Source organism: Accipiter gentilis, chromosome 7 (assembly GCF_929443795.1).
Source record: "Accipiter gentilis chromosome 7, bAccGen1.1, whole genome shotgun sequence".
NCBI classification, from domain to species: Eukaryota; Metazoa; Chordata; class Aves; order Accipitriformes; family Accipitridae; genus Astur; species Astur gentilis.
This window is the reverse complement of record NC_064886.1, coordinates 2,586,889-2,605,913: the sequence shown is the minus strand read 5'-3', so window position 1 is coordinate 2,605,913 and position 19,025 is coordinate 2,586,889. Positions and strand designations below refer to the sequence as shown.

The following is a 19,025-nucleotide window of genomic DNA, read 5'->3' as shown; positions in this document are numbered from 1 at the left end:
CATTGTGGCTGCCAGAGACACACAGGTACTCCAAAACACACAGTGCAAATACCACAATAGATTTCATGAGCAGCAGCCCTGCTTTAAGATAATGCTGCATTCCTACAAAGAAGTCACTGCAATAATATAACACCCGTTATCATGACAAGGGTATACTTAACGTGAAAAGAAGGAATTTCAAACTCATGTCTATCAACAAAATGCAAAATATCACAGGACTGAGCAACCAACGGCACACCTATAAACATCCCTTATCCTTCATCTTTGCTGTCTGGCCCAGTTGCACGCATTCAGCAAACAGCTGTGTGAAGACACTCTACAGCACCATTTGAATCAGCTGAAGTGGGTATATGCAGCATACTAGAAGCACTGCTCCAGTGACATCTTCCCAATGACCCCATGTGGGGAGTCTTTCTATTGTTCCCAGGACTTTATCTTGATTGGCAAGGGTCAAGGAATCTGAAGAATCGGTGCCTGGGGTTGCTTTGCCACTGTCTTTTTAATGCTCTTACCCCAGGAAAAGAAGATGAAAAGGCTGGGTCATTACCATGACGAAAGTAGTCCTCAGTGGTAGCTGCTACAAGTATACCAATCCAGCTTCCTGTTTCATTTATTGAAGGACATCCATAAAAAGCAACAGCTCTAGCTACATACCATAATATAGAGCTGTGCAGAGGTAATGCAAACTGGGTCATATATTTAATATATTCAATGAAAATTTTACAGTATGCTCTGTGAGAGTTCTTTTAGAAAATACTGTTTTATTATTTTCATTATTAAATGAAAAACATCAGACAACTGAATACAGCACACTCCTTAATTTATAGCTTATCTAGAAAGTTACTTTGGCAATAAAGCATGTGAACATTAAGACCTTCAGTCCACAATGGTTTTTCCTGCACAGCATGCTAACATTTTCTATCAAGAATTTTACATACAAGATTTTTGGAACGTGACACAAAATAAACCAAGACTACCAGTAGCATATATCTGCAACAGATAATAGTAATTAAAATGGTAGTGCTTGAATAGCATTTTCCCAAACCATCTTAATATTATCCTCAAGTTGTTAATAATGTTTTACTGTCTTCTGTCTATAAAACTTAAAAATACATTATATTTATTAATGGTATTAGATTAATATACTTGATTATATTAAATTGCTTTAAAACATATTATTAATATAAGCACACTGATATCAATGACACCAGCTTCTGTTTAAAAAATGCATGTGAAAACTCTTATTTTATAATCTGTATTTTATACCTATTCCTTCTGCTAAAATAGGAATGCAGACCATATTCCATTGGGTACACTACCCAGTATTTCAGGGTAGGTAAGAATTAAGTCAGCTTTAGCACACACAAGATTACCAAATTAAAAAAAATTAAAAAAAATCAAAACCAAAAAAACAACCAACCACAGATATAATACGCTAGCTTGGTGTATGATTTTATTGAAATCGTAAGACTGAGAAGAAACTCAGCAAAGATGAACATAACATTTCAGAATTTAAACCTCAAAAATATGAAAATATTTGTCTGGGAACTAAGCCTCTTAAACCGAAATAGAAAAGCTTATTTTTACAGGGGTAGGAAGAATTATTGAAAAATACGTGGTATTTCTTATTAGTCAGTATTTCTATCACATTTATTTTGACAAGTCAGGAATAAGCACACATTATTTAAAATTAAATCAGACTGATTTTTATTACTTTCCTTCCTAGTCTTTCCTCATTTATGATGGTATTAGTTGGCAACACTGAACACACCTATTACTATAGTATCACTATACACCATTTTCAGGAAACACATACAATCACATTACTGAATTTTTCAAAACATTGTTAAAATACAAGTACACAAACTGGCAGAATTAAAACAATTTATATGGCATATTTTTCTCAAATTCAAGAAAATTAAACCCTCCAGTTTTAAATTGAGATATTCTCACTGCATTGCAGCAAACTGTACACGCGCAATCAATCAGTTACCATTTCTCAGCTGAGGAATTCAAACCTTATTAAAAATTCAAGTAGATCACTTAAACTTGTTTTACCATGCTTCTACTGAATTATGTCATCATTTAATGAAACAGCTTAATACCACGTGCCAAAAGACACTATCTGTGGAATGTTGTGTGCCAGGACCAAACCTCCACATCAGATTCAGACAAGGTGCTCCAGCCTTAGACAGGCACTAGTTCCACTAGTTCCCAATTCCTCCTGGCACAGCACTGCACTTCTCTAGGGCTCACTAAATCTGATGTTTTCAGATGAAGACACTGACTGACAGGAGTTCCTAGCATGGCAGAAAGTGAATGCAGCTTGCAACGTTGCTTGCAACCACGCTGAATGTCAATTTTGGTATCACTGATCTAGATTTTCCTTGGCTAAGTCCTATGACTACTCCCAGAAAACTGAAGGCGATGATAATTTCCAGGACCTCAAAGAGGAAGCAGTGCTTAAAAGTGTCTGCAGTCTTCACGTTTTGATGCCTCCGATTAATTCCCAGTTTGATGCTTGCAAAGAAATGAACACAGCTATTGAGCAAAACTGGATATGGATGTACTGACTGAGCTCTGTACAGTGGTAAAAGTTCATGGATTAGATCTAAGGGAGGTGAGTTGACAAGTGAATGCTTAGGATACAGCCCATGCACTCATAACTCAGGAATTTCTATATTCTATCAGAATCACATGAGGTTGCCATAATCAACTGTCTTACCGGACAGTAACAAACAGAAGTCTGTTTGGAAACTGAAATTAAAGAACTATATTTCACTGCAGCCTAACCGTAATTCCACTCTTTCAGCCACACCACGCAGCAGAGCACGCAGAGGGTAATGTGGCTACCTAGATACCACTCTTATCCTTCAGTCTTCTCACCTCCTAACAAAAAAAAGAAATAAACTCTACTTCAAAATATTTCCCTGATGGAACTTTTTTTCTTCCTAAGGCTAAAAAACCCTAACAGACCTTTTGGAAGAGAAGATGACCTATCAGTTATTTAAGCTACAAAAAGCAACAATTTCTTTCCTATGTTCTTTACATTTAAGCAAATCAAAAACAGCTTAACAGCTTATGTTAACTTGCTCATACAGTTCAAAACAAACTGATTTTTTTTTCTGAATTTCCTCCTACACACCAAGAAAACAATCACAAAAATAATTAGCAAAGATTCTTGCATAAGAGGGTCATAAATTTGTCAGTAAGATGTTAACAATTTATGGTGGTGCTTTCCTAAACCAAAAAAACCCCATACAAAACTTGGAAAGTGATTCTGCATAGACTGTAAAGATGAGTCTTCACCACACACTGGAAGGCACTATCAAGGCCTTGTATCAGACAAATTCTGTAAACTCCAAACATACAGATCTCCTTCAGGAAGTTGTGTAGATAAGTAAGCAAGTTTGCCATTTTCCAGCAGTAGCGTGGAAACATATTTTAGACACGCACTGCTGTAGAACAGACAATAAAACATAAAGAATTATTTAGTAAGTGACACATAATATTAAAGATACTCTGGAAAGAAAACCCACAACTTCTGCGCTAAATTTCCTGTCAAAAGCATCTGGTTCGCACGGTAAGCAAAACAAAACAGTATACGGATCTAACTCCCTCTGCTGTTCCATCACTCCTCCTGAAAAGACCAGAAAAGCTCATCTTGTATATTGTTTCTAATACTGCCTCAGAAGGTCATCTATTGTTCTTAGACCTCCTTTTCACATCTCAGGACTAACTAGGTCACGGCCACTGGCATGCTCCACTTCATCTTTGACTTCATTCTAAAATCACAGACCTCCCCGCCCTTCTCCATTAATGCCATTCACAAAAATCACAGGCCCTGAATGAATTTATTCCTTGAAATCCAGTGGCATGGGTTTTAACTCCTTCCCTCTTTATTTATACCTAGTCCACGACTTTGCAGTATATTCCTGAAATGAAGTTAGTAACTCAGGATGTTGGAAATTTGAGATGACTAACTTCACCACAAGTATAAAAGCAAACTTTAGAACCATTTGTATATCTTTGCCACAATGACACCTGCTCAGTTTTTCTCCATTCAAGGGGGGTACATATCTGTATAGATCTATCTCTGTCTCCATTCAAGAAGAATAGTGCATGCATTTTCAACAGGGATTACCTGTTCCCAGACTTCAACCTCATCACTGTACACACATGCAACTTATTTCTAGTATTTTATATATTAACACTAATAAATTAATCCTAATAAATATCGTTTAGTTGCTATTTTTTAAAATACCACTTTTTTTTGTTAATGAAGCATTATCCACAGTGTTAAAATATCTAAACACTCTCAGTTGGCCTCTTCTTCCTGTGACTGCTCCTTATTGCTTTACCTACAGCAAGCAGCTGCTTAGAGCAAGAGTTTCACAAAGAATTTATATGGAAATTAACAGTAATCACTTAATTTGTGTAAAGACAGCTTTTTGTGCTATTACTGAGAAAGAAAGCTTAAAAGATTAAATGAAAAATGTCTGGACAAATTAGTCCCCAAAGCCTCCTGCTGTTTGCTGCTACCGTCCACAGTTGACTCTACTATCAACTTTTGCAGTTTTCACTACCATCTTTCAGTAAGATTAGTTAACTCCAATGACATATTTATAGCAGAAAAATTAACAACCTGAAACAACACAAAACCTATCTCAAATTAGGCCATAGTGCTTATTGCTAAATAAATGCTTTTAAAATGGTGTGTATCCATAGGATCTATAGTGACAAGTACTTTACAAAAAACCAAACAAACCACCAACCCACACAAACCAACAATAAACATTATCTTCTTCAAATCAAGAGTCTACCATTCAACCCTAAAATTCTCTAAAAGAACGTCACTTTTATATACAGGAATACTTCAAATACAATTTAAGTTCAACATGAATTTATTTTTTGTAACATGTTCCAGACCAGAAATATTTATGTGCATACTGTACATATATTTGCAAATGTAATTATCCCCTATGGATCACTGCACTGTACAAGTGATTCGGTGTTACACACGTGTAAATAAGACACAGAATTCTGCCAGAATTCTAGAGTAATGATACTTTCTATGCCAGTGCTGCTGCTGTTTTTGAAGACACCATCTACTGTATCAGATGCTTCACTTCTTAAATTGATACACACCAGGAACAGACATGAGACTCACAAATACATTTAATCTGAGCACTAAGGCTGCAGTAAAGTTGATAAAACAAATAGCTTTTGCTGAAAGGAGCTGTCTCCCTTTTCCAGAAGCTGGAAAAGACACCACTTATGTCACTTTAGGGAATTAATCTTCCAGAAAACTAAACTAGATCTTGGTGTGATCGGAAAAGCAGGAAAGAAAACACAAGGGAGGGAGGAAGGTGGTTCCGTACAGCCAGGACAGGGAAAGGTATGGAAAAACCTGGACCTTACAATGGCTTCTTGCCATTAGATCGATGTGAAAGCAAGAATTACACGCACACAGTGTAAGTCTACTTAGCCACAAAGCGTAAATAGCAAAAAAAAAAAAGATATCCCCATGCTATGTTAATGTTGTGGGGGTTTTTTAGAAAAGGAGACAAATCCATGTTCAATTACTGCATTATATCTTACAAACAACTGCCGTTTGCAAGTACCTGGTTAACACAAAATCTGTTACAAAATGAAGCCAACTATTTGTAGTATTACACTGTATAAGAGGTAAGACATTTCTGTTGTAAGACGATGCAGTGAGATAAGAGATGAGAGAAGGTACGTGCGATCTACAGTGCAATTTCCACCTGTACCTACAGCTGCCATCAGACATGCTGTTGTGACTGTAGCTACACTGGATGAAGAAGTTGCCACCCCACTTCATCTCCACTTACTCATTACCTTCAAATCTTCCAGTATAACTGCATGTTTAGTCACTTCCTAACCCAGTTCTGTCAAAATGATTCCTGTTAGAAAATCTGTGTTTCAGCTTAACTCAGATTATTTTTGACAGAACTTGTTTAGCGGATGACTATAAATGCAAGTACCAGAAGATTTGAGAACATTGTAACCTTTAGAGCTAGGAGAGGAAATAGCAATGAGCAAGTGGAGACAGCTAGCCCTTCTCCAGGGTTATGTTGCTGCAAAAGAAGTGCATTAATCAGAAATACAGGTCTGATTTGTCAGCCCGCCTAATCAGTGAAAGCTGTATATCAAGGCTGGCATCTTCAAAAGAAAAGATATAAGTAAATCTATATACTACTTACTTTACAGCTCAAAATGTCAGGTTGGGGTTAAGTGTCTAGAAATTGAAATAATTTTTTTAGCTACCTGGAATTCTGTTGTATAACAAGAGAAACAGGCAGATGCTACTCAAAAGATATTTTAAAAAGTGGTATTTCTGTGGAGTTAAGGGATAAATACTAACCTTCACCTTCTTATCTTAAATTATCATAACGTGACCTGAAAAAGTACTTAATTGCTTTCCGTGTATTACTGACACGAACAAATAGTGTCTGTTTTTTCACTTGTTACATGGTAAAAGAAGTGGAAAAACTACCACCAAAATGCAGCATCAAATTACCATCATGTAATACACAACATTGACAGGAACAGTACTTGATGTATATAGAACACCTTACCTTTTATTAACAGGCTTCTCATCCTTGTCATAGGGTCTTATGAACCATTTTCCAATTCTTACGAAGTTTTTATCCATCAAGCACCTAGAAAATAATTACAGCAACAATTACTAGTTACATCTTAAGATGTAATTAAAAGCCGTCTTTGAAGACAGTAAACCTAAGGGATTAAAATGCAGCTGCATTTCCATCATATTGAAATCAACTTTGTAGCTTTTGGGTTCCATGTAACTTTGCCACTTTCTATTTTCCCACAGTAGTCACAGAGAATTACTGTCTAATCTTATGATGATGTCACTGATACTGATCTTCACATATGCATTTTCCCCTCATCTCTGACAGACTCTTTTCTGCTCCGTGCTACTCTTCTTGCTGAATGATCCATCATCCTATTTTTCAAACTGCTCTTCTTGAACAAAGACAATTCATAGCACTGATTCTTTTCTATACAGTGTTTCTCTCAGATTTCATGATAAAGAATATGCATTCCTGTATTTTTGGCATGTAAATGGCATAGTATAGTATATGAACAACAGGAAATTGTATTAAGCAAATATTAACAATGAACCATTTTTCCTTCACATGATCCACAGCATGATTTCAAGTGTTGAAACTTCCATAATTACTGTCTCCTCTCAGAAAACCTCACTCCAACAAACATACTCCCACATCACTAAATTTAGAGCAATAAGTTACCCACTTTCTGTGGTCACTTTAGAAGTGTAAAATTTCTTCACAGAAATTGTACCATCTGTGGCTTTGAAAAAAACTAACAGTGCGAATGCAAAGTAATCAATAACCAATTCAGGTTGACAAGGAGTTCTTGATGCCTTTTTAAGTCCACCTGTACAAATGAATCACACCAGCAATATGCCAACATCATTTAAGTATGCTTCATACATTAAAGATGCAGTTGAACATACTGCCCAAGGGATCACATACAGAAATTTGTTATGAAGGAATATTTTCCAGTAAGGTAAATATTATGTTTCCAAAATTCTGAAAAACTGGTCATTTGTTGCTAGTGGTTTATTTACTATCACAAGCAATATACGAGCTTTCCCTATACATTTCATATCTAATCAGTATTTCTTTATTTAGATGGAAGAACTATACTTCTCCATTCTTCAAAGTTTTCCAATAGTTTATTTCTATAACAGTTGCTAGAGATCAGCCAAAACAAAACAAAAAAATTAAAAATCACATGTAACCTTCTGGGGAAATACATTCTGCAAGGTTTAGAAAAACTGCATGATCTATACTTCAAAAGCATACCTAGAAGACATAGGTAAGAAATGGATGACAATGTACATACTAATATGCTCCTAATTCTTCTGTATAAACTTGGCAGGGTTTTCCAAAGTTGAAGCTAGGCTGAAGAAAATTCTAACAGCACTTTCTCAATTAAAGCAAAAAGAATCCAGCTCAGTTGACTATACCAATATCTTAAACTGAGTATGAACACTAAACCAGCGGAGATCTAAAGACGCTGCTCTTGTGCTGGTGGGAAAAAAAGTATGCTTCAGCAACTGTTTCCCTAGGAAATATTTGCTATCAGACAAATTCTGGCAGTGTCAGCACACTTTATACAAATAAAAGGAAGTCTGTGAAGTTTACATCAGTTCCCTAAAGAAAATGACATGTACTAGCAAAAAACATAATAAATTTTCCCCCATCTCACACACACACACATACACACACTTCAAGGCCACATCATCATGTCTCACGATGGCAGGTTTAACTGCCTCAAAGTAATGCTACTTTCTTAGAAAAAAAGTCTTGGTGGGTAGACTTGGCCTTAAAAATCAGCCAACCTTCACATGTTAAACTAAATCACAAGTTATTTAAGGTATAATACCATATGAAATGGGAAACATGACTGCAGAAGCATGGATCTCAACGATTCAGCCAAGGGAACAAATAATGACATTATGGTGTAATTTTTGCTGTATAAGCACTTAATGGTAACTAGCCTTAACAGTAAGCTGTAAAAATGAACTTGCATTAAAAAAAAAAAAGCTGGTCATAAAAATCCCAAATGAGTAAACACTTAAAAGCAGTTATTTAATCATATGAAATAAGGACATAAAATACTCTGAACTCCTTGGCTCATTTCTCTAGTTAAGGCTGAGTGATATTTTCTTCCTAAGCAGCACACCTGTTAGAGCATTCCACTGTCATTTGACCCCTCATATTTCTGATTTTTCTGTGAAAAAAGTGACCTGACAAGGGCACACCAATGATTATGAAATAATACCATAATATTTTGAGTAGTATTTCCTTAGATCTTCTAACATTTTTTACATTGCCAATTATCATAAAACTTCCGATTGCTGATTTGGGTACTGAGGGGAAAAACCAAAACAAAACCAAAAAAACCCCACAAAACAAACCATAGTTGCATAAATACCCTTTCTTACCCTTCCCAAGGTTAAACTCCTCTCCTCCCTTCTTCCTAGTCCCAACTTCCCGCATTTTCATGGCAGGTTTCACTCGGTCCCTCCCACCTCCTCGGTGAGGTGACGGGTGGAGGAGGTGGGGGAGTCCCCTACCCCACAGGGTAGGCCGCCATTTGCTTCCCGCCGCCATTTGCTTTTCGCGCCCCTTCTCCAGCAGCCGCCGCTTTCTTCCTTGAACACGGCTGAGCCACGGTGCCGTGGGCTCCTCTGGCTGGCGGGAGGTTTGCTGTGTGACAGAACCGGCTGGAACCGGTTCCGAGCTGCACATGGCAGCTGGCAGCCTCCTCCCACCCGCTCCCTCCGGTCCTTGTACCAGCTGGATTACCCACAGCTGTGGCTAGTCAGTAAGACCAAACCACCCTGCTAAGATAATTACATCTTGGTGGGGCACAAGAGGTTTCCGGGAGAAGGAAATCTGTCCTTCGCTAACTGCAAAATAAACCAGAAAAACCCCACAAAACTTCAGGCACAAGCAACGGCCCTGTCACTTTCTGATAAGGTCAAAAAGAAATTCAAGACTTCTCTTTTATTAATCCTAAACACAGGATAAAATGGGTCTTTAAAGTCTTATTTCTCCTTTTAATAAAGCCTACACACTTATTGCTATTATTTTAAATGAAATAATTACAACTTAAGATTTTGTATGGCAAAAAACCCCCAAACCAACCCCAAAGTATATAACTGAAAATAAATGCAGCTATACTACTGTAGCTAATTGGATAGATATTCAGTAAACCACCATCCTAAGTCACCTTGACAACTACTTCATTAAAAGACTTCTAAGAACAAGGGTGTTCCTGGAGGCGTGCCTCCCCAGCAGCTCCCGTCGGAGAGCAGGTCAGCACAGCCTTCCAGCTCCGGAGCAGCCAGCCCGACCACATCTCGGCCGGAGCTGCCGTCGGAGCACGGCAAGAGAGTGGTGGGATCTCTCCCCTCCAAGGGCAAGAGGCCGGGACTGCGGCACGAGGCAGACTGGCTTTCGGTGACGTGAGATGAGGCTTTCGGCAAACACCCGATGTGTGTCGACCAACTGTGTGTGGAAGACTACTGCTGAAAGAAAGAGAGCTCCAAAGACTTTTCGGTCACAGCTGGATGGAACAATTTTGCTAACTCCGCCAACTGATTTCAATTAAGTTATTGAAGAAGAAAAAAAAAACCGCAACCCTTAAAAATTTACTTCACAAGCTTGAAAAGGTCTAATGCATAAAAATATCCACCAGGAGTCATACTTAAAAGTCAGGTGGCCGGGTACCACAGATTAATAAACACACATAAATTTATTGTGCCCTTTTATACTGCAAAGCTACAAAAGAACTAGTGAACATGCTAGACTTGGAATTTCATTTTTATACTTCTATTCACTCCAAATAGTCTATTACTAATGTAAAAATCCCCTTAAAAGACTGATAAGATGAAAAATAGGAAATACAAGTAGTCCTTTTACCGTGTACATGCACATAGGTAGCCATTCAAACTTCACTTGCTAGCAGATATGGACAGATAACTAACAGTCAAGAGGGACAGTTACTACAGTCATGGAAACACAACCTCAGGAACATAATGCAAACCTGATCAGCAGTAAATCTACATCAAAGTAAAGAGGACGCTAAATGAGACAGGATAAGAGTATCTTTAATTAGCTTATTTTCTGAAAGAAAAAGTAGTCAATGCTACTTTCTGCAAAATTACAGTATCACACAGGCAAAGGAGAGGTGCATTATATTTTTTTGTTGTTACTACTATTATTATAAATCCAGAAAAAGTGGGAATAGCCTAATGACACTAAATTCTGAGAAGATGTCCAAATTTGTAAAAAGAAGGACCAAAGTATAATACAGAAAGGTGGTGATGACCTGAAGAACCGCAGTAACAGAGAAGGAATAAAATGCAATAGTCCAAGATGCAGCGTCATACACTGAAGGCCTAATAACAAGATAATCTTCAGTAAGCTTAAGCGTTGATAGCTGGATTAAGAAGAAAAAGCTGTAAGTGTATTTAACTAATCAGAGAATAACTTTGCAGTCAAATCTCTCTCTCTCCCCCTCTCTCCTCCCCCCCTCCCCCCCCCAATATGATCAAGACAAAAGCAAGCAATGCTAGGATACATTAGGCCTGTTAAAGCCAGGAACTATTAAACTCCACCCTGAATATTGTGCACAAATTTAGTCAAATTGGAACATGCACGTAACCAGGATGATTGAGAAGAACACAGTTAAGATTTTTGAATGTTATCTGTTAAGATATGTACTATTTAAACTCATCAAAGGGGTTGGAGATCAGATACAATTATACTCTGTACGCATATTCTCTGTAAGCACCTCAAGAAGGTGAAAACTTTCTTTTTGCTTTTGAAACAGCTCCCCAATCGGAATGCAAGCAGACATCTATATCCACATTATTCTTTGTATGAGCATTTAATTAGTCTGCACAGCATTTTATGACACATTACCAGAGTCAACAACTTAAGAGATCCAGCTCTATCCTGCATCTCTTGCACTAAAGTTCTACCTCTAAAAAAAAAAAGTGATTTAAGATCAATAATAATATAAATGGTCTGTAGATATCCCACATTATTTTAAATATCAAAATGAAATATTTGAGTGCAATAGAGTTGTTCTTACCTCTCCAGAAGATTGTGAATTGCTTTGAAGAGTAGGGTCCTACACTCATAGGAAAGTCCATTCTCCCACAATCCTTCTTCCACCACTACAAAAACATAAAATGTCAACATGCTCAGAATAGGGAAATACAAACATTTATATAAAACATAACTCCAACAGCTTTAATTTTCAACAGTAGCATGTTTCATGAAACTGTTTCAACTATTACCTATATTGCCAAAGTAGCTTTAATCTTTACTTGCTGAAGGCACCAACTTTGAATTTAAAAAAAGAAAACACAAAAGCATAAAAGCACACACATTTGTTCGTAGCATTCTAATATTAAAGCAGGTGGGTGAGGAATTCATGATTATTCTTTGCCAGGACTGCTGAGAGATCCTTTAAAACTTAACCACAGATGCAGACAATCAAGAAAAAGTGAACCATGAAAGGTGTAAAATCAATTTACATAACTTAACATTAAACAACTACCCTGAACCTCTCACTGTCACACTCAAGTAAAATTCCTCCATTGTACTGACTTAAACTATTGCAGTTTAAGCAATACACAGCAAATATATGAAATACACAGCAGGTTTTTATTCCAAAATAAAGACTATAAACTTGGTATCAAACTGCAGAAAATTTAGAGAGTTTAAAAAAATAAATAACCCATTAATCTCTCACAGTGGAGTGCAGCATGAACTAGTCACCTGAATGAGTACCTAAAGGATATACAAGCCTCAAAAATATCTGCTGTCCTTACTCCATTGTTTTTGGATGCTAAAACTACCAAGAGTAAAACCTTTTTTGGTATGCCTGTACCAGATCCTAAATCTTATTCAGCCAGAAGATGCAATCACAGCTGCAGAGTAAAAACAGATGTTTAAATAACTTTGTCAAGGAGTAAGAATTTGTTAATTGTCTGAGTTCTGTCATTTCAATTTTACAGGAATACTCTGCAGATCTTTAGAAATGCAAACATAGAACTCTACAGCATGTTAAGAACTGAATTCTTAACACCCATCCTTGGCCAATTTAAAGGATGAAACCTTCCAACAGCATGTCTGTCATGCAGAGATTATTATCTAAGTATAGTTTATGCTATAATCATGTTTAAAGTAAAGCCTCTAAGGAGCTTCTGCTGCATGAAAAATACTAATATTGCCAACAGTCTTCAACTACAGCTTCAAAGCCTCAAAACCCACCATTGTTCGTTATTCTCCTGCTTCTCCCAGTAACCGTAAGTCATACAACCTCAAACAAGAACAGGCACATTTTTTGTATGTGTAATGTTGTGATATGCTAATACCGGTAACAGAGTCTCTCTCCTTTTGCAGAATAAAAAAGCCAGGGCTTTAGTACCTGAATCACCTTATCGAAGAGCGGTTACTTCCTCAGAAGAATGAAGAGGCAGGCTTGTGCTTTTGGGCACAAGCATTAGCCAAATATCTTTCCTTGTAAAACCATTAAAGGCCCCTTTAATGCTTCCAAACCTTACTGGCACTGAGTAAGTAATGTGCCATAGCTGTTCACTAGATAGTGGCCTCAGATTTCATGTTTAAAACAGTATTCTTAAGAAACTTCAGAATCTCCATGCATTTGCAGAACTATTGATGCTATAAATTCTATACAGTTCGGAACTACTGAAGCCTAAGAAACTGCAAGACTGGTACAGTCTTACACTTTAGAACTACACAGTTCTCAAATATGTAAACAGTTATGTACTACGGTATGAGAGAGATCACACCTGAGTTCACCTCTCCAAAAACTCCACGTTTAAATAAAAATTAAAATTTTTAGCCAGTGTCATGAAATGGACAGCATCTGCAGAAGTCAAAAGAAATTCACTATTACAAAGCACCAAGCTCTTCTTGAGTTTCACCCTAATCCTATCAGGGCATCCGTGCCAGAAGCCAGCATTGTCCCTTCATTAAGAACTTCATGCAAAATGGGAGACAAGAATCTATTCTATGATTCTACAGGAGATGTCTCACAGCCAGTTCTGATGTTCTCAATCATAGCTCACTCTCTACTCAAGTATGCACGACAAAGTAATGGGGCCCAATTAAAGAACAGCTTATATCATGTCCTAAAATTATTTTCTGCAAGTAAAATTTTGCCACTGACTCCAGAAGAAATAAGATCAGATCGTACTGCTTTACACTGTTTATAAAGTCATATTCTGTTAAGTTGGAATAATTTTAATATCAAACTCTTTCAGTACTGGACGTTATCTGTATTCTTTTGCCCTGCTTACCTGTGACCGGCACAGCTCCTCTTTGGGCTATACCATCCTACTACATTTCCACAAACTGAGACCCCTCTCCCCAGGACTGGTGTGACATGAAAGGCCTATGTATCCCAGCAGAAGGGACTGAAAATGAGGGAATGGAAACTGGCAGCACTCTCCCTCTCTACACAACACCAACATCTGTATTCATGGTTATCCTGCACTCAGGAGATGGAACGGCTAAGCAAGGGAATGTGTCCCAACGCCTAGAAAAAGCAGGGGAAAGCAACATTAACCTCACGGTGGAGGTACTTGTAGGGAAGACCCTACGGTCATGTCTGCCAACGAGATCAGACCGGCTGAGGAGGAGCAGTTGAGTGGGACAGGGAAAAGGGGAAAGTCTGAAGCGGTATCATCCCTCAGTATTCTAATTTTCCAAATTGGCTTTTTTATTACTTGACATTCACATAAATTATATATGAAATGGAAATAAAATTATTTCCCTCTTAAATTTAACTCTATCATAAGGCATCTTCATAACCATTTTCCTGTAATAAATAATTCCTTTGATTCCCAGATATATTAATGCAGTATACTTACTGCAATTACCTGTACCACTTTATCCTACTAACAACGTTCACCTCGCAATTGAGAGGACATACCTACGTCTGTTGCAGTAAAGATGGGGAGGTGGAAGAAAAAAAAAAAAAGAAAAAAAAAAAGAGAAAGAGAACTGCAGCATGTCAATTCCTCTCTGTTCTTTGGCTTCCTGATCCAGTCTCCCATTAGAAAAGGGCTTAAATAACTGGAGCAAGTTACAACTTCAAGATGCAAATGGTGACCAGTAACAAAACTTGGCCAAACACTAGAGATCAGACTATCTCTGTGAATTGCAAAGTTCCTCACATAGTAACACTGTAACTAGATTTTAGATTTTGAAGAATATTTTAAATTCTATATAGAAGATTGAAGACTAAGAAATAATTGTTGGTCTCTGTCTGTCTACACAGTGATTTGCAATGCTTTTAACACTCAACGCTTTCAACTCAAGCCCTCATCAGCCTTCCAGTGCTGCCCGACAGCGTTTTCGGGCACACAGCTAACAGAAAGCAGGTGCTGCACAGGTTCAGAAACATACTTATGCCAAGCACCCATATCCTGGCCTGAAGGTATTTTCTGTTACTCCAGTTGAAATAATTCTCTGTAGATGCAAAAGATTTGACACTACACAACAGCTGTGAAAGCCATCTTCAAAAAAGAAAACTTCTACAGGAAGAATCAAGTGAAGATTGAATTTTTAGTAAAAGAAAGAGTATGCTAGAGCAGGTAACTACTTTTTCCTCCACAGAAGTCAGAGAGGAGGCAAGAGTTTTGGAGAGCAGCAAAGCACATGGGACAAAAAACTGTGGGTCTCCACTTGCCAGGACCTGGGTAGACAAAGCCAACACTAATCTGATCCGTTGTTTGCAACAATCCCATTTTGAGTAGGATGTCAGAGTGGATGACCTCCACGAGTCTAAGCTCCTCACCTGTGTGATCTGCCAGATCTACTGATTCCCTACTGTTACAGATTTACATAGATAAATATCTATCTCGCTCTGTGTGTGTATATAGATACATATATTTATCTGTATATGCTAACTTCCCTATCTGAGCATGTGTACACTCCAACTAGTCACGGATGACAACTGGTAGCAGCATTTACTTTCTTGTAAAACAGACAGTTCATCCCCTTCTTGCTGTTTGTCCTGCAACAGGGGAATAACTTTACCACTACATTTCTCACCAAAATAAACAACTACTACTACTACTACTACGTGTGTTTTGTTGGGTTTTTTGAAATGAAATCACCTCTCAAAATTAACAAGTCTAGTAATACTCCGTCTCTAAAAATCTGGATTCTCAGAAAAAAATCAAGAAGATAAGGTCACATCATCTCTGCCATTAACTGTAATTCTATAAACTGCTCAGTTGAGATAGCCAGTCTAACTGCCCTTACTATATCATTCTCACTATACGCTCTTTAAATCCAGTCGAGTCGAGAGAGAGAGCACTAAAAAAGCATATGGATCCAAAGAGAAGTGTGGAATTTTCAGTCTCTTTCAAAAGCAGGGGGGAAGACTTGAGATAGCCAGTTTTATACAAGAATATTCTATTCATTTGTCTGAAGAGGCAGAATTGTTTCATTCTATAAGAGTTAAAAATTGAAAATATAAGTCGTCATTAAAATTTTCATGGAAAGTTAATAAAGCACCAGAGCAATGTTTTAACAGATACAAAGGCAAAAAATAATTTTGTGTAAACTGACAGGGCACTGCGTAGTAAAAATAAAAGTTACTGTTGCAGCCGAGTACCTGCCTACTACCATTATCCAATGTACAAGTGTGTACAGGAATAAGATAAAAAACCTTTTGGTTATAACACCTGAAAAATAATATAATGCAGTGTTTTTCAAATGCAAACAAGTCTTCCACAGAGAAAATACTTCTTATTTTCTCATTGCCAAGACATTATTAGCAGAAAAACCAAAAAGAAAAAAGGTGTATTATACGCTTACCATAATGGATTATGACTGAGGTGCTAAATCTCACTACCAGTCTCCATACAGAATGGGAATTAATTGATATCCTTCACATATAAAGTTTTTAAATGTTTGTTATAATTTTATTTTCATAGGTTCAAAAAATGAATAAAACATTTGTGATGATTTTTAAGTTTATCCTTGCAGATCAGATGTTAAAAGAATTAAAGGCAACTACAATAATTTAGACTTACACTGGAGATTTATAATTTAAACATACATTAATGAGCAGCTTACTTGGCTTGGGGTCTTTTTTTATTTTCAAGTCAGAGACGTTAAGGTCTTCAAAGCGTCCAGTGATTTTTATGAAGCCAGCCATGTTCTCCAAAAAAGAACCATTATAAAAATTTCAAGGAGAGAAGTCACAGCAAAATATCAAAGCAAATACTTCAATAATTTTAGGTCTCCCAGCAGAGATACTGGAAAGATAATAAGATCTCTGCTCTGCCTCAGTGACCAAACTGACTTAAAAGAAATATAGGAGGGAAGGAAAGAAAGCAAGTTGAGACTGTGTCGGCATTGCAGAGATAGTTATACCTTTAAGAAATTCAGCCACCCACATTTTAATAATTCAGGTCACACTGCCTTATGCAGTTTAAAAGTAGAATTAGTTTCAAAGAATACATATTTCCTCAGAGCTATGTTACATATTTCCTTTTAATGTATCATATTGCAGCAACAGCTGAAATGAATGTCTAGACATCAAAAACAGTCTTTATTCCCACCTACTGCTTTTTTACCTCAGGCATCAAAACTAATGAAACCTATTATCCAGAACACTGACTTCAGTTACCACATTGGCCACTGCAAATATGAAAAAACACTCTGGGACAGGACCAGTTATTCAGCCATTAAAATTACTGAAAATCAATTTCTTGCTGCACACTGCAGAAATACTGATAGATTAAAGCAGGACACATGGGACAAGGAGATTACTTCGAGGGAAGATTACTATGTCAAACTGCTGAGGAAGGGGAGTTACTCAGCTACTCAGGATTCATATTCAGAGCAGTATATGTTCCTTCTTACTCTTTGATATTTTGTCTCCTCGTTACTATGAAATATGAAGAATGTGGGCCTTTTTCCCTGTGTAGATACAGTTTTTAAAAACACACTGCCAAATAACTTGAACAAATCAGAAATTCAATTACTAAAAGCAAGCATTTCATTTTTCATTTTAATTTTTATTAATGTGCCCTTAAAACAATATTTCAAAGACCAGCTAGCATTTTGAAGCATCATTTCTTCTAAAAAATTGAGTTAAAAGAGTAACAAAGCAATGCAATGGTACATTAATTCTGAAAAACTATATTATACCCATAAAAATCCAATTAAACGCAATGCTATTGATCGATCATTGTTATACTACCATTGATCACCTTGTAAAAATCTGTGTTTGAAGTCATTAGTGATTAAATTGACTTATTACTAAATCAGACTCAACCCACTTAGAGATCTAATTTCCTTGCACTGGTTATGATTGTAGGGAAATTGTACTGCTTACTCTTAGAGTACTGAGAATTCATCTTGGCCTTCTGTCTCCCAAGTCAACTCACCAGCCAAAAAAAGAACCAATACCGAAGAAATGCTCACCCGACTGATCCGTTTGTGTTAACCTATTTACAAACAGAGCTTATGTGAAGCACCGAGAATATGCGCTTTACGTGCACAGAAGCATCTACAATCGATGTCCTACCAAGGTGTTCTTAACAGCACGAGTTCTGCACCACACTTCCAGGGAAATCCGAATATTAATGAAGACTGCCGCTGAAGACTGCTGTTCAGACAGGCCCAAAGTTTGCATTTCAATGGACCACAACTTTTTGTCTAAAAAGTAACACTTTCAAGCAGAGTTGACTATGAAACTCAAATTGTTGCACTTCAGAAAGATAAATAAAACCTTCAAAGGCAACAGCTGTTGAATATCACAGGAATCCTATGACACTTTAGTTGTTGCACATTGAAACAGAAATTAGCATAATAGCTATTTATTGAAAAACAGATGGTAGGTAACTATCTGCACTTAGTTTACGTTAGCACTACTTAAAGTATTACTTTTATCGCTTCCTCACTCCCGGGAGGTACAAAATGATTTTTTATAAAACATGTATTAAATGTCACATTCTCTCCCTCTTCCTGTCCCATACTCTCACATTTCTCTACTCCTGCAGGGTCTCTTTTGCCTTTCCACTGCAACACCCCGCAAAGCAGATCTTTACAGTGAGCTGTCCTCAGTGTCACGGTTAACCACGCAACATTTCGAAGGGCACAAGGAACAAACTGGTCACACAAAATATGTAATCGCTTCTGCTTCTTTAGAAGTCCACTTCAAAATATTCCAAAAATCTAGGGGTAATATCTAACTTCTCCAAAACCAAAATTATTATCTATGAAATCAGTATAAACATTTCTGTGTGATTATAGCTCAAGTCTGCTTTCTATGTAGGAATGCAAAATTAGCTATGCCAAAGCACTCAGCAGCTTGCTTCGGAGATGGAAGAGGTTCCAAATAAAACAGTTGTTTGCTGTGTGGTTTTTGCTTTGAATGCT

General features: G+C 37.2%; 1 protein-coding gene across 1 annotated transcript in view; it reads right to left on the bottom strand.

The window, feature by feature from the left end:
• The window catches only part of MED13L (mediator complex subunit 13L), a 203,658-nt gene that overhangs the window by 96,499 nt on the left and 88,134 nt on the right, over window positions 1-19,025 (bottom strand). Inside the window, exons 3-4 of the mRNA XM_049806858.1 lie at window positions 11,683-11,767; window positions 6,603-6,686 (exon numbers count right to left, since the gene is read on the bottom strand). Of these exons, the coding sequence (XP_049662815.1) occupies window positions 6,603-6,686; window positions 11,683-11,767 (169 nt within the window). The remainder of the gene's footprint in view (window positions 1-6,602; window positions 6,687-11,682; window positions 11,768-19,025) is intronic.